General features: G+C 33.4%; 1 protein-coding gene across 1 annotated transcript in view; it reads left to right on the forward strand.

Moving 5' to 3' along the window:
* The window catches only part of SP3 (Sp3 transcription factor), a 50,410-nt gene extending 31,894 nt beyond the window's left edge, over positions 1-18,516 (forward strand). Inside the window, exons 4-6 of the mRNA XM_081095636.1 lie at positions 7,921-8,113; positions 13,629-13,825; positions 16,786-18,516. Of these exons, the coding sequence (XP_080951762.1) occupies positions 7,921-8,113; positions 13,629-13,825; positions 16,786-17,102 (707 nt within the window). The 3' untranslated portion in view covers positions 17,103-18,516. The remainder of the gene's footprint in view (positions 1-7,920; positions 8,114-13,628; positions 13,826-16,785) is intronic.
* Positions 18,517-21,919: the final 3,403 nt, after the last annotated feature.

The raw sequence follows: 21,919 nt of genomic DNA on the forward strand, positions 1-21,919 counted from the left end.
TTGACAATATAAGTCAATGTAATGTTACTAATTGCATGATACAAATAATTGTGTGGAAGTTCAGAGAAGTGGAAAATCAAAGAGGGCTCCCGTTATCAAGGAAAACTATACATAGAGAAGGGAGAACTTCATTAGATGAATTTAGATTTGGATAGGTAGAGAGATGAGGGGAAGATGTTTACTAATAAGGCAAAAAGCAATATAAGTGAGAATAGAGCCAGCCTATCCAGGAGACAGCTTCATAGCCTAACATTCCACTCAAAAATGGTTAAGATATTTATAGGCATTATTAAATAAGTTATAAAAATTATTTGAGAGATTGCTAAGGCAAGGAAGCAGCATCCTTTTTCAATTTTAGATTATACATCTCCAGAGATTAGTATTTCATTGGGTTAATTGTGAGGACCACTTTGGGAAATGATGTAATAGTATGAGTACATGGCTAATAGGACACATTTTGTAGGAGAGTGGAGAGCACTGAATACTACTACTAGTGAGGATTTTAATATTTTTAACTTAAGGAGCCCTTAAAAGTTTTTGAGTAGATGAATTACATGAATAAATCAGTGTAAAGAGTAGTAGATAACTTGTTGTTTTAGTAAATAGGTTTCTGTGAAGAGGAACCACATCTGGACCTGATCAGTTATTTCCACATCATCCATAGACCCTTGTCTTTGGGCTTGCTGCTGTAACTAGATGGGATTTTCTGGTTATCTTCTGCAGGGAGGGGACAGGTGTATCCTTCTGGGACAAGGTATGTTCTTCTAGGACAGTGGTTCTCAACCTGTGGGTCACCTAAGACCATCGGAACACACATATATAATTACATATTGTTTTTGTGATTAATCACTATGCTTTAATTATATCCAATTTGTAACAATGAAAATACATCCTGCATATCAGATATTTACATTCATAACAGTATCAAAATTACAGTTATGAAGTAGCAACGAAAATAATTTTATGGTTGGGGGTCACCACAACATGAGGAACTGTATTAAAGGGTCGCGGCATTAGGAAGGTTGAGAACCACTGTTCTAGGAAGAAGAGTAAACTAAGTCTTTCTTTCTTTGCTTGTTTATACTCATTATTTAAAAAAAAGTTTTTTTGAATTTATTAGGGTCACATTGGTTAATAAAATTACAGGTTTCATGTATACAGTTCTATAATACTTCATCTATATATTGTATGTTTACCACCCCAAGTCAAGTCTCCTTCCATCATCACTTAATCTCTCCCTTTACCCTCTCTTACCTCCCCTTATCTCCCCTTCCCTCTGGCATTCATCATCCTGTTGTCTGTGTCCATGAGTCTTTCTTTTTCTTTTTTTTTTTAAACAAAATGTTTATATTGATTTAGAGAGAGAGAGAGAGAGAGAGAGGTTGCCTCTTCCTGCCCTGGCTGGGGCACGGGAACTAACCTGCACCCCAGGTAAGGTATGTCCCCTCGACCAGGAATTGAACCTGAGGCCCTTTAGTGTTCAGGCGGACACTAACCACTGGGCCAGGATTTCCTTTTTAAAGGTCACACAGTATTTCATTGTATTATATACAGCATTTTCTTTGTCCTCCCCAGATTTTCAAAGTTATATTAATTTGACCAAACTTTAATTAAATTCACATATTCATAGGGGAGGCTAATTTAAGCCTGCTATTCCTGGAAACTATCCCTAGTAGGGAACTGATGATCTATAGCAACACTTGTAATATGGTTTCACATAATTCTTTGTCTTGTGTCCTGGCTCTATCCATTTTCAACTATGTGACTTAAGGCAAAGTACTTAACCTCTTTGTTTTCTCATTTAGAAAGTGGGGAAAAATATTACTATAATAACCTCAGGGTGGTTGGGAGCATGAAGTTAATATATATTAAGTGCTTACAATGGTGTCTGACAAGTGGTAAATCTTATATGTATGTGATCACCATCATCTGACAGAGTAGAACACTGTTGGCTTAAAAAGGACTTATCTATTACTTCAGATTAAGTAAAGCTAATATTTCACTATTTACAGTGTATTAATTGAAACTCACATTGACTTTTTCTCATATATTTGTGGTTTGACTATAAAATGAGGCCTTCTATAAGTCATGTTAGAAAATCAGTTATTTCCAGTTATGTTTATTGTATGAATCCTATAAACATTTTTATTTCTAGATTTAATAGGAAGAATAATCCTATTACTGTATAATCCCCAATTGGGTAGAACAGCTTTGGAAAGCTGCTGTAAAAAAATAGAAGGGGGAGCCCTTGCTGGTTGGCTCGGTTGACTGAGTATCATCCCATGCACCAAGAGGTTGCTGGTTTGATTTCTTGGTCAGGGCACATGCTCGGGTTGCTGGCTCAAACCCCAGTAGGGGGCATGCAGGATGCAGTCGAATAACGTTTCTCTCATATTGATGTTTCTCTCTCTCTCCCGCTCCCTAAAATCAATAAAAATATATACTTAAAAAAAAAATAGAAGCGGGGGTTGGGGGGGGGGTTGGAAAAGATTAGTAGAAATAAATATTAATTTTAAATGGGGGTAGGGAGCAGTCACGGAAGAGTAATGATCCAAATCTAAGGAGATAGGTTTGTGGGGAAGAGATTGTTTAATGTTAAAGCAGAGATAGTGATAGATAGATAGATTGATTATTTTGAAAAAGGAATAAAATTTGGTTTTAAAAATCTTCCCTTAAAGCAGTGGTTCTCAACCTTCCTAATGCCGCGACCCTTTAATACAGTTCCTTATGTTGTGGTGACCCCCAACCATAAAATTATTTTCGTTGCTACTTCATAACTGTAATTTTGCTACTGTTATGAATCGTAATGTAAATATCTGATATGCAGGATGTATTTTCATTGTTACAAATTGGACATAATTAAAGCATAGTGATTAATCACAAAAACAATATGTAATAATATATGTGTTTTCCGATGGTCTTAGGTGACCCCTGTGAAAGGGTCGTCCGACCACCCCCCCCAAAGGGGTCGCGACCCACAGGTTGAGAACCACTGCCCTAAAGTGTTAGCTTTTTTTTTTTTTTTTTTAAATATAGTTTATTGATTTTTTTTTACAGAGAGGAAGGGAGAGGGATAGAGAGCTAGAAAACATCGATGAGAGAGAAACATTAATCAGCTGCCTCCCGCACAACCCCCACTGGGGATGTGCCTGCAACCAAGGTACGTGCCCTTGACCGGAATCGAATCTGGGACCCTTCAGCCCACAGGCCGACGCTCTATCCACTGAGCCAAACCGGTCAGGGCAAGTGTTAGCTTATTTTGATTAGACTAGAGAAGTTATATTTTTAGGAATCCATGTCTATCATTTAAAACTATCCCCTTGAAAGAAAAGTTGGAAATAAAAACTTTTGGGAGCTGTGAAATGTTCATAGGGATCTGAATAGTTATGAATGTGAAAACCTAATTAAAATAATATCTGAGATCTTATAGGATTACCCTGCAATTTTGTTTAGGTGATTTTTATGGCAGCAAAACATTAAAAGAGACAAAAAATAAACTTTTAGAATCAAATGAAAGTATATTTTATCAGTGCTTAAAATTGGAGGCAGGCAGAGACTATGAAAGCCTTTGGTAAGAACAAAATCCTAGTGAAAGCTATTTTTTAAAAAATAATTTTTTATTGTTGAAAGTATTACATATGTCCCTTTACTAATGAAAGCTGTTGATAACGGAAATGTCTCATTTTATCAACTGCTGTAATTCATATTTATCTAGTGTTATTTAAATTATATGCTCTAGGCTTAATAAACCAGTTAAGAATTTTATCTTAAATATTCTATTAGCTTTATTGGTAAATAATTAGGAAGTAATTTTAGTAGAAAGCATTTAATATTTTCTTATAATATTTTTAATAGAAATCTAGGCATGCCCAGAATTATCAATGCTTATTATAAATGATGACTATACAGATTACCATTGGTGCCTTCACTAAGTCCATGCCAGCTGCCTTTATGTTACATATATATATACCCATTAATTCCTACACTTTTCGTGTGCTTTTAGTATGCTGCTGCATATTGCTGTTTATATATGCTTGGATTAAATGGATTTCCTATTTTTGGGTTTTAACCTTCAGGGTGGATTTGTTTCTCTTTTCTTCAGTTCTTGCCCAGGTGTGCAGGAATTTTTTTATTTGTATATCCCTTTTGCAAACTTGTTTTCTTGGGGCAGGGGAGTAATGCCTTGAAAAAATAACTATAATCATAGGATAAAGATATTGTCAGTCATATACCAGGCCAGCTGAAAAGGAAATTTAAACATTTTGAGGTAGAGTTCACAGAATAAAAAAACAGTGCTGTTGGTTTTTTAAATTCTTAAATGTGTATGCAAATCTCTTTGAGAATTACTATTTCCATTGCTTATATTTTTTGCATTTATGTGGCTTTTTCTTATGTACCAAAAGTCAAGTTTAAATAAGCATAACAATTTTTTATATTGCTAGTCTGTATTACACAGCTATAGCTACTGAATATAAAGATTAATTTACACTATTTCAGGTATTCTTTTGTGCCAAATCTACATTTGTGGTCTAGTTTAGGAACTTCAATGCCATTTTTATAACACTTGTTTTCCTAACAAAACTCTTGGAAAGAGTTGTATGTACTTGTTTCCAATTCATCTCCTTCCAGTCTCTTGAATCTATTCTAGACAGGGTTGTGTCCTCACTTCTCTACTGTTAAACAGCTCTTGTCAAGATCACCAGTGATTACCACATTGTAACATCCAAAGTCATGTCTCAGCCCTTATTTTACTTAACTTAATCTTCTCTACTTGTTAACTTTGAAGTGCCCCAGCAGTTCCCTGTCTGCATTCCATTCCAGGTGACTCTCAGTAACCCAACTGTATATGCTGATGATGCCCAAATTTATATCTGCAGGCCATGCTTCTATCTGAGCTGCTGACTCACTCATCAACTGCCTGATCATCATTTGGATATTTCATAGGCACCTCAAAACTTTCATATCCAAAAACGGGCCCCTGCTTGGGACTCTCTTCCCACAATCTTTCCTTCAGCCTATCCTATTTCTGTTAATGACAACTTCATCTGTCTTGTTGCTTAGGACAAAAACCTTAGAATTGTTGTAACTTCTTGTTCTGACACCTCACATAAAATCCTATTATGAAATCTGTTAGCAAATATCTTTGACTCTACCTTCAGAATATTTCCTGACTGACCATTCCTTATCACTTCTGCATCGACCCTAGTTTTTAGGCCACTGTCATCTTTTGCTTTGATTATAGAGTAGCCACCTAATTTATTTAGTCACTGTACCTCTGCCCTTGCCTCCTAGCAGTAGTCTCTTTAATACAGCACCTGGAGTGATCCTGGATTTATTTGTGTCATGATTTATTGTGTCATGATTCATTTTCTTTAAAAAAAAAATATTTTTTTTTATTGATTTCAGGGAGGAAGGGAGAGGGAGAGAGAGAAACATCAGTGATAAGAGAGAATCATTGATTGGCTGCCTCCTGCACACCCCCCTACTGGGGATGGAGCCTGCAACCCAGGCATGTGCCCTTGACTGGAATCAAACCTTTGACCATTCAGTCTGCAGGCTGACGCTCTATCTACTGAGCCAAACCTGCTAGGGCTCATGATTTATTTTCCCTTCATTATTAGTGGATATGAGTTGTTTACAGTTTAGGGTAAATTTTTTTACTTTAATGTCATGTTTATACATTTCTCTTGGAATGAAATTGCTTGGGTTATAAGGTGTACATAAGTTCAGCTTTAGAAGATATGGTCACAAGATTTTCCAAAGTTGATACATCAGTTTACACACCCACTCACCATGTGGGAGAGTTTCAGTTGTTCCATTACTTTGCCAACAATTGGCCTGGTCTGTTTTAAAGTTTCTAGCTGTTATGGTGGAAGTATCAGACATCTCATTGTGTTTTTAATTTTTCTGATATCTAATAATATTGAGTATCTTTTAATACTTTTAGGAGTCATTTTGATGGATTGTTTCCTGTTCTCCCGAGTCTTATAAATAGTAGATTTCTAAGAATAACTAGGGGCTATTAATACAGCACAGAAAAAAAATTTTTCCTGTCATTTATATTAAGATATTGAGGAAGAAGTAAACTTGATTGCCTAGTACTGAAGGCTTCTGTTTAAGGTGTCTGTATTAAATTGTCATGCAGTTGGCAAAGGGAAGTTATTTAAAACTTACTAGATTAATTAATTATATGATTAAGATTCTAAAATATCCAGATGTGTATGAACAAATGAAATGGTTAAAAATTGGGTGTAACACTGTGTCTTTAGTGAGCACTTTGTGGACCTGTGCATATGAATTGACTCTTTAAGTTATAAAATTTTTCTCTTAATATATTACTTGCAGATAGCATGGAAAAGCAGAGGGCAAAGTCTTTCCAGGAACTTCTATATTGGGAGTTCCTCCTTAGGGGAGGTTTGTTCATTCAGTCAGATTGTATTTTCTGAGCACTTTTGAATGCAGCATTCATTATCTAAAGGGATATATGAGCCAGTAAATATAATTAATTCTACCAGAAGCTTGTATAAAGGAGATAACATTTGAACTAGTCTTAAAGGGTAAGTAGAGGTTAGTTAGATGAAAAAGGAAAGAGCTAGAAAACAGTCCAGGCAAAAGGCATGACATTGAGAAAGAACATGTGTTATGAAAAGGATGAGAATTTCAGTGTTTCAGTACTCAAGTTGGAAGAGTGGTTGGGGCCAGATTGAATACCAAGTTAATGAGTTTGGATTTTACACTGTAGGAAATAGGGAATTAGTGTAAGTATTGAATCAGGAAAGTGATGCCATTGAGTTTATATTAGGAAGAAAATTTGAGAGGCTGTTAGAACAAGGAATGGCAAAAGAGAGATGAGAGGCTGGGAATGGACTGCCAGGACTCACCTGAAGGTCCCCTCTTTTTCCATATTTCCCCCTGATTCTTGATTGTGGTTATTCTGATAAAATATACTAGTTTTAAATGGTTTGAGCCATTTTTATTGATTGTTGGTTATACATTTTAGTTTTCATTAGTATAAATTTAGGAGTTTTGGGGTATATTTGATATTTTTATTTTTGCCCAATTATTAGTGACACAGATCTAAAATGATAAATTTTCATTAAGATTTTTAGCTTGCATAAATCAAGATAAAAATTTGTAGATTTGTTTTACTGGAAATGGTTATATTCAGTGTTGTAAATTATGTGTTATTTCTTTTAAAAAGAATCAGTTTTCTAAGATTAAAAACAACAACTCTTAGTTTCTAGTAGAGAATGATGCATCATTATCGACATAAATAAAGATGCTTAGCTCTTCTGAGAAAATGATAAAACTTCCTGCCATATTCACTCTTCTTCACCATTGCTCTTTTTGTTTACCAGCCTGGTTTAAAATAGAACTCCTTTAAAACAGAAACTGTCTTTCATACTTCTATACCTCCTTCCACAGTGATGTGGCCATTTTAGATATTTTAGTAATGATTGACTCTAAAGCTTAAGTGTGTGAGTAACAGTTTCAAGTGAATGCCATCCTTTTTTTTCTTTCTTTGCATTCACATAGTACCTATAGACTACACATATTTGGTACAGGTTGTGAAAGAGAGGTTTAAGGTTTAGAATTTGTTCCAATCTGAATTGACCATTGGATTTTTTTGCCTAATTGAACAATTATAATGAAGTTTCAGATTGTTTATGACTGAGCTTGCTCAAAAAAAAAAAAATCACTTGCTTTTCTTAATGACTCTTAAAAAAGTGAGCTCATTTCTGGCTTTATTCCCCTGTTGGCTTCATCTTTGATATTTGGAATGAAGAGATTGTTTTGAAAGGATAAGCCACAAGGAACGATTTTACATAGTACAGTACTCACCTTAGTGTGGCTTAGATCTGATGCTTTCATTTTTGGGCCATTGGGCTGCTTCTCATCTGTATTTGTTTTCTTCTTTAGATATTAGGATCAAGGAAGAAGAACCTGATCCTGAAGAGTGGCAGCTCAGTGGTGATTCTACATTGAATACCAATGATCTAACACATTTAAGAGTACAGGTGGTAGATGAAGAAGGGGACCAACAACATCAAGAAGGAAAAAGACTTCGGAGGGTAGCTTGCACCTGTCCCAACTGTAAAGAAGGTGGTGGGAGGTATGCACACATTAAATATTTTTTTTGAAAGACTGCTTATATCATCACCCTAATTTTTGAAATAGTGCATGCCATATCATTAATTATGGGATATTACTCATTACACGATTATTTTGTGTGTATGTGCGTATGAGTGTTGCAGAAAAAGTTGAGAACAAAATGTATAAAATTAAATCTTTGAGATGTAAGCATTGTTTTTAAAACTAAAATTACTTGGTTGGCTATGTAGGGGTTTTTTTTGGTATTTAAAACAGCAGTGTAATAGATGCCATTTGACAGCCTCATGTCAGAAATCAGCCTATTTGCAAAATGGCAATGAGATTTGCCCAAATACAGATAAAAAGTTGATTCTGAGCTTGAGAATAGTTGTATAAACATACATTCAGAAATAGTTGTAACCATAAGCATTTTCATTTTCAACAGATAAATAATAAGCCTTAATGATGGAAGTGTTTAAAAAGTAGAACTGTAATATTTCAATTTAGTGTTTTTAAAAACAAACATTAAGACAGAGTAACATGACAGGAATAAACTCAAAACAGACCAGTAATTATATTAAATATGGATGGATTAAGCATAGTAATTAAGGGATGGAGACTCCGATCATATTTAAAGAACATAAAATCCAGCTAAGAGAATGGAAAAAGATTGATTAGGCAAATGTTAACAAAGAGAACTTGGATAGCAGTGTTAATGTCAGGCAAGGTAGGATTAAGGTAAAAATCATCAAATGGATAGATAGAGGTATATTTCTTAATAACAAAGTTTCCACCAAGATTTAGTAGTCATGGTATCTTTCCCTTACATCTTTGAAATATATAGCAAAAGCTGAGAACTAAAGATATACAAACCAAATTCCCAGTCATAGTGAAAGGCCTTAACATACCTCACTCAAAAATGTACTGTTTAAACCAGTCGTGGGCAAACTACGGCCCGCGGGCCAGATCCGGCCCGTTTGAAATGAATAAAACTAAAAAAAAAAAGACCGTACCCTTTTATGTAATGATGTTTACTTTGAATTTATATTAGTTCACACAAACACTCCATCCATGCTTTTGTTCCGGCCCTCTGGTCCAGTTTAAGAACCTATTGTGGCCCTCAAGTCAAAAAGTTTGCCCAACCCTGGTTTAAACAGACAAAAATGCTATTGATATAGTTAATGAGTTTGATATAATAGAGACTTTATCTGCCTTTGAGTTGATCTTATTAGTTGATTTGCACATTGGTCAGCCAGTTAGCAATAGTAGTAATGATAATAACATCTAACATTGAGAGATTAGATAGTTTTATAAGTGAGGCATAGAGAGGTGAGTGACTTGTATGAAGCACATATAACAGATATCTGGTTCCAGATTCCTGGTCCAGAACTTTACCACTATACTGCCTCCTAAGTGGATTTACTTCTGCATCTGATGCTTAGATATTTGTATTTACTGGTAATTATTCAGTTGTTTGAAATTGTATTTATTTTTAGTTTGGTCAGTTTAAGTAAATGGAACTCCTTAGTTAGGCCATAACTTCTGAAATTGACTCATTTTTAGAGGAACTTTCAAGATAATTGTTTATGAAAGTCAAATTGAGGATCAAGGTCTGGCCTGTTTTACTTATTCTTTAAAATGAAAATCTTTAAAAAATGTTTATTAAACTAATGCATGCTCATAAAAATTCAGAAGTATAGAAGAGTATTAAAAGAATACCCAAATCCTACCTCACCTCAAGATAACTGTTGTGACATTTTTATATATATCCTTCCAGACTTTACAAATATTTTAAAGTGTAGTTATTTTATTCTCACTACTTTACACGTCTGTTCTTACTTTGAAAATTTTTGTGACCACATTTCCAAGTCTATATAGTTTGCATCAGTTTTTTTTATGGCTGTATAGTAGTCTATTGTATGGAAGCATAAAAATTTAACTTCTTTTTTGGGGGAGTTTATTGTCATTTTAATTCTCATGCATACATCTTTGCACATTTGTCTAATTGTTTCATCAGTGTAAATTGGTAGAAGTGGAATTCTTGGATCAAAGGGAATTGTGTGCTAGAAAGGCTTTATCAATTTATTATTTCCACCAGTGGTGTATGAGAGTATCTGCTTTTCCACACCCTTGCCAATAATGGATTTTATAATATTTTTTTTCAAACCTTTTAAAGTCTGACAGAGGAAAAGTAATACCTCAGTATTGTTTTATTTAGTATATTTGTTCTTTGTGAGATTGAACATTTTTTGGTATGCTTATTTTACCTTTTTAAAATTTATTTTGTGCATTGTTCTTTATGTCTTCTGTGAACCTGTTAATTTGTGTGTTTAACTGTCATACACAGACATTTCTGGTTTTACATTGCCTTTCAACTTTATGTCTGTGGTTTGCAAAATGCATTGTTATACAAGTGAAAAATGAGTTTCATTACTTAGTTTGCAAACATTTTTTAAGCCCAAATTTTTTTAGTTAACAATTTTTATGTGATGTCTTGTTATCCTGCTTTTTAAAAACTTTTCAATCCGAGGATTATAAAAGTACTTATATTTTTTCTAGAAGTTTTGTAAGTTCATTTTAAAATAACTTATTCTAAGCAATCAAAATTGATGTTCGTAAGACATTTTTTATATTGTTTCTTAGAACTCATTTGAACAGAATTCAGTGTGTATGTGTATATATATATATATATATATATATATATATATATATGGCACAATTGTATCATTGACAATTGCTGTCTCTAGTGAAAGCATAACATATATATAGAGTAAGTCTCAAATATTCCAAAATGTTTTGCATAGGTGAGACAGGTGGTACTTCAAAAAATTTAGGTTATTAGCCATTTTTCTCTGTCATATTCTTTAAATAAAATATGTGTAATTTAGAGAACTAAATTTCATTTGTTTACCCTTTTGAGCAAGATGTAAAATATAATTAAATATAAAAAACAGTATTTATTTGGCCATTTAGCCAATATTTTTTAAGCAGAACCAGTCTTCAGAAATTTTTTACTCTAGTGGAAGAGACAAATAAATTTAATAAAGGGAAATACATTCTAAAGGCATTGTTATGTCAATTTTGTGTAGATTAAACATCAATCCATATTTCAGAAAATTAAGTTATTTTGCAGAAATCTGTTTTCTATGTCAGCTCAGTTTGTGTCCCATTTCTTCCATCCCAAGCAAAAGAAAGACTTGATTATTTAGCTTTTCTTAATCCCTCTACCTTTAGTTTATTTATTCTGTCACTCTATCTTGGCATGATTAAATTATTTGGAGCATGCTTAGGCACTCAGAAATAGTAGAAATTTAAAATTCTTTGGTTTTTCAGATGATATAATAAGTATTAGAGGAATGATTATGAAGAAAACGTGTGGCTAAATCTTTTGTTACCTGAAGTTTGTTGAGAAATTTACTTCAATTCTTTTCCTTCTTTTACATCATCACATGCCATTTAAATTCATACCTAGCATATTTAGTTCTTATCTGGAATAGAATTTCCTTTTTAAATGGAAACTTGGACTGCATTTTGAGCCTTTCCCTTAAATTACATATTTATGTGTGCCCATCTCTATTTTTATTTTCTTTCTTAGATGCTTGTCCTTTCTCCAAATAATGAATATTTCTTATTTTCTTATAATGAGGAATACCTTTAATATCTTTAATAATGAGGAATATCTTTATCTTTCCCTGGCTTCTTGGTTCTTTGAGAACCCAAATTTGTTGCTGTATTTTGTTACAATCTTGTGCTTTGTTTGTGTTCTCAAGCTAAATTTTTGCTAAGTTAGTAAAATAGCACTTTGGAGTTTATAAAAGCACATGATTCACCTGAGTTGGTAGTCTTAGGAGAGTACAACAGTGAACCAAATTGGGTTCTCTGTGAAATTGCTATGGTGAACACGATATGTAAAATTGGTTTGCACACCAGGAGCCACAAACATTGCTCTTTTTCTTAGGGCTATTTAAGAATAAGCTAAATTTAAAAAGCTAAATTGAAGGAAACATATTGGCTTTGGTTAAGACTTTGGCATTACAGGTGAGCCAGTAAAACCTGTTTCACTCAACTCAGCTCTTTAAAGAGAGTTGTAGAAATTGGGGGTGGACTGGAGCAGAAACTAGAATTGTGTTAGATTATGACATCCTTGCCCTTGAGACAACAGCATGATTCCTCCTTGTCTTTACTTATGCTATTCCTCTGCCTGGAATGCCTTCCCTCCTTTCTATCTAAATCCTACCCACCTCCTCCACGAAGCCTTCTCTAACTACTGGAGCCCACATTGATGTCTCCCTGTTCAGAACACCTATGGCATCTAACAGCCAGCACTGCACCGTTTAGCACTGTTTGTCCTATGGCAATTTCACATGCTACTGAGTGTGAGTACATTAAAATATAAATGTGGGGAAATACGCATTTTTCTAGTAAAATTTGAAAAATGATAGGTGTATTATATACAGGAGGATTTTCAGGCTTATGGAAGTTTTGCAGGCTATAACTTAAACTGAGATTGGGGGAGGAGGGGAAGTTGGGGGGTTCTTAAACGTACCTTTGTTAATCTCAGAGAAACATTGCAAATTTTATATAATATGGTTTTGACAATTGTGAGTCTGAAATGTTACATGTTTTTTATAAACTCATGTTTATTCAGTAACTAGTCTAATTTTTTTAAAAGCTGTAGTATCATTTTATAGTGTTTAAGATTATTTGAATATCAGTTATGGAATCCAAAAATTTTTCTTCTTGCTTAGTCTGTTACCTCTGTTCACCCATCTAAGCATATAACTCCCAAACCCTGTTCTTGGTACCAATACTGAAATATAACAAATGTAAAATTTTGCGATGTGGAGAAATTGTATTTTATTATATCTTTGATGTATAATTTGGGGTATCTTTGCATGGTTAATATGAAGGAAATTTTAACTGTAAAGATAATTTTTATTTATATTTATTTCATGTAGTGCTAAAGGAACTAAGACAAAAAGCTTCGTCCAAATTTTTTTTTAAACTTTGTCCAGTGTATATTCAGGGTGTGGCCATATAAATATATGAGTAAATATGCTTAACGTGCCTATCTACCTTTTAATTGTACCTGTGATTAGTTATGTATTCATGCTTGGTTTATTTCCTTTTTAAATTAGCCAATAGCATGACTTTGATTAGACGACTTAGTTTCCCATACAACTAAATTGGGATTGGGCCTATGCATAGAATTTGTGAATGGTTCTGACAGAATAATAAATAGCTTTGTTACACTTTTTTAAATACGTAAAATGTCCTTTTAAATTATATAATACTTTAACGTATTTACATTTGGACAGCAATTAAATTAATTCTTGAGTAAAATCAACATGTAAAACTTAACATGTTTGAAACAAAAGTTTTTATTTAAATTGATTTTAATTGGTCTTGGTTTCTGATTGACCTCATGGTGATAATGTCTTCTATTTGAAATGTAACATGGTGATATATAATATAAGTGGTAATATTCATTTGAATATTTACATGTAAGTATATATTATTCTGTGTGTGTTTTTTAGAGGTACCAATCTTGGGAAAAAGAAGCAACACATTTGTCATATACCAGGATGTGGTAAAGTCTATGGGAAGACCTCACATCTGAGAGCTCATCTGCGTTGGCATTCTGGGGAGCGCCCTTTTGTTTGTAACTGGATGTTCTGTGGTAAAAGATTTACTCGAAGTGATGAATTACAGAGGCACAGAAGAACACATACAGGTTACTAATATTTACTTTTAACAGACAAAATGAATTATAGGGCTACATACTATCTTGAAAGTTTTTTGTTTTGTTTATTAGCACACCTGAGCTGAATTTAAAAAATATGACCAATCACATCAAATTTTTATCTTCATCAACACCAGTTTAAAAACACTAATTCCAAACAAGCCAGTATGACTTATAACATTTTGTTTTATGCAGACATTAGTTAGCTTTTTCTTTTTTAGTTAGTGTCTTTTTTTTACATTATTGAATATCTTAAGCCACATTTATGCTATTATTGTTTATGTTAAACCTTTTAAATTAGTTGTCTGCTTTTGCTGTTGATCTTATTCTTTCATCTTCCTCAACACTTTAATAAAAAAATAACTCCTTTTCCCCTGATGAAGTTAGACATTTCACCTTTTCTCTTGTTTTAATGTCTGATGTAAGCAAAAGACATTTATTTCATTGAGAAATAACCAAGGCATTGTTGATGTTAAGATTCTTTCATTTAATTGTTTTTATATAGTGTGTGGTTGTTACATAAAATGGGCCTACGAATGACCCAAACTTAATCCTAATTTATAACTTAGAGAGAGAGAGTTTTCTCCTGCTACCATGTAATGATCAAGGTGTTCATCAGTCTATGTTCAACACTGAAGAATTGAGAAATAAGTACTTTCAGTCCTAGAGAGCTTAGAAGGAAGAAGCATGGTGAAATGGAGGACGTTTTGGATTCTGAAGTCTCCTAGATCTGGATTCAAATCCGTGAACTCTGTTAGATTAAGCAAATAAGCTGTCTCTGACCTGCTTTCACACCTCTTGTATTGCTTTAAATATTACATAACATAACCTGTGAAGTATTTAGTAGTATCCATATTAAGATGCTCTACTTGTTTTATAGTTTCTGTCTCACTGCTCAGGTAGGTAGGTAGACAGATGAGTTGTTTATAACTACAACAAACAATGTAAGAAAGTAGATAAAGTATGCTTAGAGGCAGAGATCATGATTGCTTGGGATAGTAAGGGATTGTTGGGCAATGGGCTTGCCTTACTGTGACCCTATAACAGACTTTTCCTCAGTGGAATTTGGCCAGTAGGATATAAGAAACAATGAAATGGGGAGTGGGGGGCACGGTCTATGACCAAATGTGTGGAAAACATTGGGGGGGGGGGCATGTAGTGTGTGTAGCATTTCCCAAATATCTGATCTTTGTGCCATTTGCCATGGAGCATCTCTCAGAACTAATGTTCCAAGAGAAACTTTGGGAAATATCTTCTCAGAAGAATAGTATGTGAATAAAAGAGGTGAGGGATCATTTGACATGAGTGAAGATGAGATTGTAGATTTTAGAATTGAGCCATAATCTTAGTTATCTCAAGTTAGCCTTGCATTCCCATACCACTTACTACAGTGGTGAAGTTTTGTATTGTAATAAAATTTGGTATTTAAGGAAGATTTGTCTGGCATTGATTTGTCAGGTTAGAGAGGTAAAGACAAGGGTGTCATTGCAATATAATTCAGACATGAGGTCTGTTGAGAACCTACCTCGAGTAGAGGTGCTGGAACAGGAGATAGATAAGGCATGCTAAAATAAATTAAGAAAATGCTAAATTTGTTGATGAATTTTTCTGGATTCCTTTCAGGCTGGCCTTTTGCCTTCTAGTCCTCTTACATAGTTAAGTCTTCATCATAGAATTTAGTCTTTTGTATTAAAAATATTTTATTCATCAGGGTCTTATTAACTTTAACATGATATATTGGGCTTGCTCTTAATTATTCCAGCTGAAGTCAACTCAGCCATTTCTTGGGATTTCAATCTTAGTGGACCTCAAGCTTGCATTTTTACTTTTATCTTGAAGTACTCTGTACTTGAATTCAGGTTTAAGAGTTGGAGGTTTAATATCATTGGTACAACATGTTACTACCTTAAATATAGCTTAAAGCTGTAAACTTTTTTTTAAAGGAATATAATGAGTTCTCAATGGCATCAGTAGAAACTGAGACTTTTAAGTGAAATGATGTCTATCAAAAACAATTTTACCATAGGCCGGCTGACATAAGCAAGAGCTAAGTTCCTATGGCATATTTCTGATCACAAAAACATCACTACATCGGGGACAGGCTAAATGGGATCAATGGGGGAAAAGGAGACATCTAATACTTTCAACAATAAAGATTTTTTAAAAACCACGCAAAACACACACCAAAAAACATCACTACACTTCTAATATTAAACATTGAAATACATATAAGATATGTGTGTGTGTGTGTGTGTGTATATATATATATATATATATATATAAACAGAGGACTTTCCAACTTGCTTATGCCAGGTTCAGGGTTGCAGGTGGCTGGAGCTTCTCTCAGCAGCTCTGTGCAAAAGGCAGGAACCAGCCATGGGCAAGACCCCCTTCCATTGCAGGGTGCACTCACACCTACATCCCCACTCACTCAGACTGGGACAGTGCAGACAGACACACCAATTCACCTCACGTGCATATCTTTGAGATGTGGGAGGAAACCAGAGTACCTAGAGAAAATCCACGCAAACATGGTGAGAACAGTGGCTCTATTAGAAGTTGTTTTTTCTTCTCGTTATTAAAAAACAATTTGAACAAAATTTTATGTAAGGACCTCCTATATGTTACAGATTATCATTTTTTAGCTGATACCTTGTAACATGTTTTAAAACAAACTATTAGCACAGTTGAGGTATTAAAATATTGTCTGAATGACAGTCTGTAATAAGTTTGGAAGATTGCTTTTCATCAAAAAGTAAAGATGACATTTATTTTGAGGGAAAATATTCTATCAGAGAAAATTGCAGAGGCAGTTCATGAAACTAATACAATGTTAATTGAACTCTGTTCCCTGTCCTTAGCTGTCAGTGTTGGGTTATTTTCTTTCTCAGGGAATTATCAGTCCATTGTTGAATTTTGAAAATTAAGTTACTTAATTTTATTTCTAACAGGTGAGAAGAAATTTGTTTGTCCAGAATGTTCAAAACGCTTTATGAGAAGTGATCACCTTGCCAAACATATTAAAACACATCAGAATAAAAAAGGTATTCACTCTAGCAGTACAGTGCTGGCATCTGTGGAAACTGCACGAGATGATACTTTGATTACTGCAGGAGGAACAACACTTATCCTTGCAAATATTCAACAAGGTTCTGTTTCAGGGATAGGAACTGTTAATACTTCCACCACCAGCAATCAAGATATCCTTACCAACACTGAAATACCTTTACAGCTTGTCACAGTTTCTGGAAATGAGACAATGGAGTAAATATTACACAAATACTTATTCATTGTGGTTATTTTTATACAGTAGTGAGAAGAATATTGTTCCTAAGTTCTTAGATATCTTTTTATTGATGTGCAAAAATTTTTGGATTGACAGTAACTTGGTTATACATGACACTGAAATGCCTTACTTTGTATGATATTCCATAGTATATTAAAAATGGTAAAATTGCATGGGTTTTGTAGGTACTTTTGGAATCTAGAAGAAATGAAATTTTACCAAGTTATATAAAGAAAATTGAATTTAACAATGCGAATGGTAGTCTAACCAAATGCATCAATCCTGTGTGGTTTAGTGTAAAAATGAGAACATGTTGGTATTTATCTATTGTAAGATAAAAAAGTTGGTGGGTGAAAGAAATCATGTTATGATAAAAAAAAATTTTGTAATTTTCTTGATGACTGGAATTTTTATTATGCATAACTGACAAATCAAGTTTCCAAGCAAATGTTACATAGTGTAGGCTTTACTTAGCTTATCAATTTGTCATTTTGAAGCTAATTATTTTAATTAGGTTAACTATGTACAATATTTTAAGCATTACTCTTGTAAGATTTTGAAAACTACATTTTAACATGGAACTCTAGGGATAGTCACCTTTTAAATCCTATTGAAAAGCCATGTTTAAGATTTAATTTGCCAAAATAATGTCTTGTTAATATTCTTTCAATAACGAAGTTGGGCAATATAACCAATGTTTAAAAAAGTTAAAAATGTATAGGTTGAGGCATTTGGGTGGTAAGAAAGTGTTCTAGTGAGATATCCCTTTTCTTGCATATTGGAGGACCAAAAAAATAAGGTGTATTGCGTCTTAGCAGTGACTTTTTTTATCCAATCTTGTTTCCAAAAACCATGTCTGCCAGGGCCTTAAAAGCCATCATGTAAATTACCAGTAAAGTATAACATATGCAAACATAACAAAATCACTTCCATAGTGACGATACTCCAACCATATGGATATTAGTCATAGAAAACTAGTGGTTTTATGATATTTTTTTAAGTATTTTTTTTTTGTCTAGGTAGTCAGTCTGCACTTAAATATCAACCATTTTCTTTTTTTGCTTTTTCCCTTAAAATTTATATGTATTCAGTACATTTAATTGAGAAACGTATGTTTTTTATTACGCTGTATTTTCTTTTTATTTTTTAATTATTGTTTATATTTTCAATTATTAAAAATGTACAAAATAAAGTTTCATTGCTGGTCTTGTAAGAGCTATACAGTTTTCCTAAATGTATACCTGTAACTGCAGCAGTTCACCTATTTCAAAAATTTGGAATTCTATTCATTTGTTATTCTTAAGACCACCTCAAATTTAAAGGCTACCTTATTGTACGTTTAAAGTGTATTATAACAGTGTGGTAGTTAATAAAACACTATTTTTTTTTCTTTTGAGTTTGTTGTATTCCTATGCATTTAAAATATTGCAGTGGTATGGGGCAAGAAAATCTGTTTGGTTTTTCTTCAACTTAGCCTTTTATTTGCCTTAGTGTTGATTTCAGACTCCGAAATGATTTTAAATAGGTATATTTGCTTAAAAAGAAGAATAGAGGTACTAGCTGACTACTAATTTTTTACTGCAGAGTGAGCTTATTATTAAAACTTCGGAAAAAAATATTTTATCTTTGCCCAAATTGAGTAATATCAATGCCATTTGCAAGCCTTGTTTTGTATTTGTTTATTCTTCCTGTTAAAGCAATGTGCAGAATATTTTGATTTATCAGAAACTTGAATTTATGTGAAGATTCTTGAAAAAGATAACATAACACAAGTTTTGGTAATGATAGCAAGAGTTATTGAAAGGTTATATTTTGAATTTGTGTATGTAATTATGATAAAGGCAGGGTAGGAGGAAAAGAAAATTTAATATTAACATGACTATATTTTAGATATTTTTAAATTAAAAATCCAATTCTCCACATGTCTACAGTGGGGTAAAGATTTCCATGGTCTGTTTTCCAGGCTCAATGTGACACTGTCAATAATATCTTTGAATGCATAGGACAACTCTAGATATACATATAAACATAAATAAAGTTTTTCTGAATGAAACTTAAGCTTGTTATGTGAAATAAGGTCTTGGAATTATAGAAATTAATGGAATGTATAATTATTTTGAAGTTATAAGGATTAGAATTTGAATCTTCAAACTCCTTTAGGTAATTAATTTTTTTTATTTAGGAAGTATGAAAAGGATTATGTTAGGAGATTGTTCACTAAGCAAAATTCTCATTAAGTCAGGAGATTAAAAAACTTCAGGGATGGTATAGATGTTTTTAAGTATTGAAATTTTACAGTATATATGTAAAATTTCAATACTTTTTGATCCATGAGTTTTCAAGCATATTTTATCAGTTCTTAGAGCATGAATGCAATGAAGAAAGTAAGTAGTCTTGAAAATTATTTAAATAAGGGTTTGGAGTGCTCACTAGAAATATAACAATGAACTTTGGATTTTTACCTAACAAAGAAGTCAAAGTATTCATCCTCAGAATATGTTGTTTTTAAATATTTCTATATTCATGTTTTAAAAATGTTGAATATACTCTGGAAACAATATTTGAAGAATTATCCTGAAGTTGGTTTTTTTCTAGTTATAAAATTTATTGTGTAGATACAGAAGTCGGCAAAAATAGGCTTATAGTTCATATGGTAAATAATAGAAGAATAAACTCGTGTACTCAGAACTGTGAGCCTACTTTTGCTCATCCCTGTATATTCTTTAATAGTTTTTTATAATTGCTTTATTTTTGTAAATGCTAGAGTTAAGATACATTCAGTATATTTACATAGAAATAATTCCTATTTATCAGAATCTAATGGAGTAGGTGTCTGTACTCTATGCCTTAATTTAAAGAAAATATCACTTAAGAAAACTTTATTTTTTGTGGATTGAGAGTCAAGGACTTTAAAAAGCAATCCAGTTAACCAAAAAGCATGTAAAGTGTAATGGAATAAACCTGTTGCAAAAAGTCAGGTTCTCTGTAAGTAACTTTGGGCAGAATAGCGAAAATGCTTAAGATTTTTCAAATAGTGAAATTGCTTAAAGATTAAACATCTACATATAAAACTGAAGGCATGTCATACATTTCATGGAAAATAGTTCTTAGGCAGTATTCTTCAGAAAATGCTGGGAGTATTTTAAAATGTCCACATAGCTTCATCCTTGACCTACTAGATCTACATCTCTGGGTATGGGGAATATATATGTATTATGTAACAGCTTCTCTAGTGAATGATAAACAGTCCTGGATTAGAATCATCTAAATGGAGCAAGTATCCCCTTAGTGTCTTAATTGTAATTTAGATCCTCATATTGACTGCTCATGATCCCAAAATGTTTTATTAAAATTTATATTGTATTTAATACTGCTTGAAATTTGGGGTTATTAAGTAGTAACATTTGGTTTTAAAATACATAAGTTGACATGTTCATGCTACCTATGAGTAGATAATTTGGTTTTTGGTTTTAATGCTATTGGTAAAAATTGTTTTCAATGTAAAAGAATTGTTTCACTAAGTAGTATGTTTAAAACTTTTTGCCATCAATGAGTAGTAATTCTTTTTTTTTTTATCCTCCAAGGATATGTTTGCTTGTTTTTAATAGATGTTTTTAGAGAGAGGAAGGCGGGGGGGAGAGAGAAACATTGATTGGTTGCCTTTCATACGTGCTCTGGTGCCCCAATGGGAAATGGAACCCAAAATCTGGGTATCTGCCCTGACTGAGAATCGAACGCATGGCTCTTTAAGTGCACACCATGACACTCCAACCAACTGAGCCACACCAGCCAGGGCCAGTAATTCTTTTGTTGTCTGATAATGAGCATGGAACAAATTGGTTGATACCTTGGGAACAAGAGTTGATATTCTAGTAAAATCACCTTTATTTCGTGTTGGAGACAAAGGTATATTGATTTGGCCCAGTTCCTTGTTCAGGTAGACTTGCATATCAAATGTATTGTGGTAAATTTATACTAGTGGCAGATAGAAAATGCTCTAGAATCCTGGTGGATTCTGCATGGAGGAGTTTTGGAAACTCAGGCAGAGACATTAGCAAAGGTACAGTGTGGTACTTAAAAAGGGAAGAATAGAGGTACCCGGGAATTTGTGAGAGATGGAGTGTCAGTGTTTTGGAGGAGGGGCTATCGAATTGATAAAGGGGTTCAGAATTTAAACTTTACCAGTGATTCCCAATCTTTTGGGGATCACAGTAATTGAGGGCACAAGACAAGAGGCGCTGGAGACAGCAAGCATACAATATTAAGTTTGGTCACAAAGAGAAGAAAGATGGACGATGCGTGGCTGAGTCAGGATTGAGAAAATTGTTGAAAATGTCTTTGTAAAAGGGACATTTATATTGATGAATGTTAAAAGAGAATAGACGACCTTAAATGACCACTAAGCTACCCAGATACAAATGCATAACAAAATTGGAGTTGAAGTTTAAGAAAATGCATGGATATGCTGTCATGTAACATGACTCATGCCATGCCATTATATATTTAAAACAGGTTTTTAGTGTTAAAAATGATGTGCTGAAATGGACGGGGGTGGGTGGGTGTCTCTATTTCCTTCAGCCTTTCCTCCCCACCTCCCAGCCTTTAACTTCCTTGCTTCTCTTCTGAGTCCATATTAAACTACATAGTAGACATGTGATATGTGGTAGTTTCTTGCCTTGAAGTTTCCATCATTACAAAAGGGACAACTAACAATAGTTCCCGTCAAGATGGTTTTGAGGATTAAAATGTAAGCATTTAGCAGTGTCTGGCTTATAGTAAAGGCTCAATAAGTGGTTTGT

This window comes from Myotis nattereri, assembly GCF_964212035.1.
Source record: "Myotis nattereri genome assembly, chromosome: 7".
Classification (NCBI taxonomy): domain Eukaryota; kingdom Metazoa; phylum Chordata; class Mammalia; order Chiroptera; family Vespertilionidae; genus Myotis; species Myotis nattereri.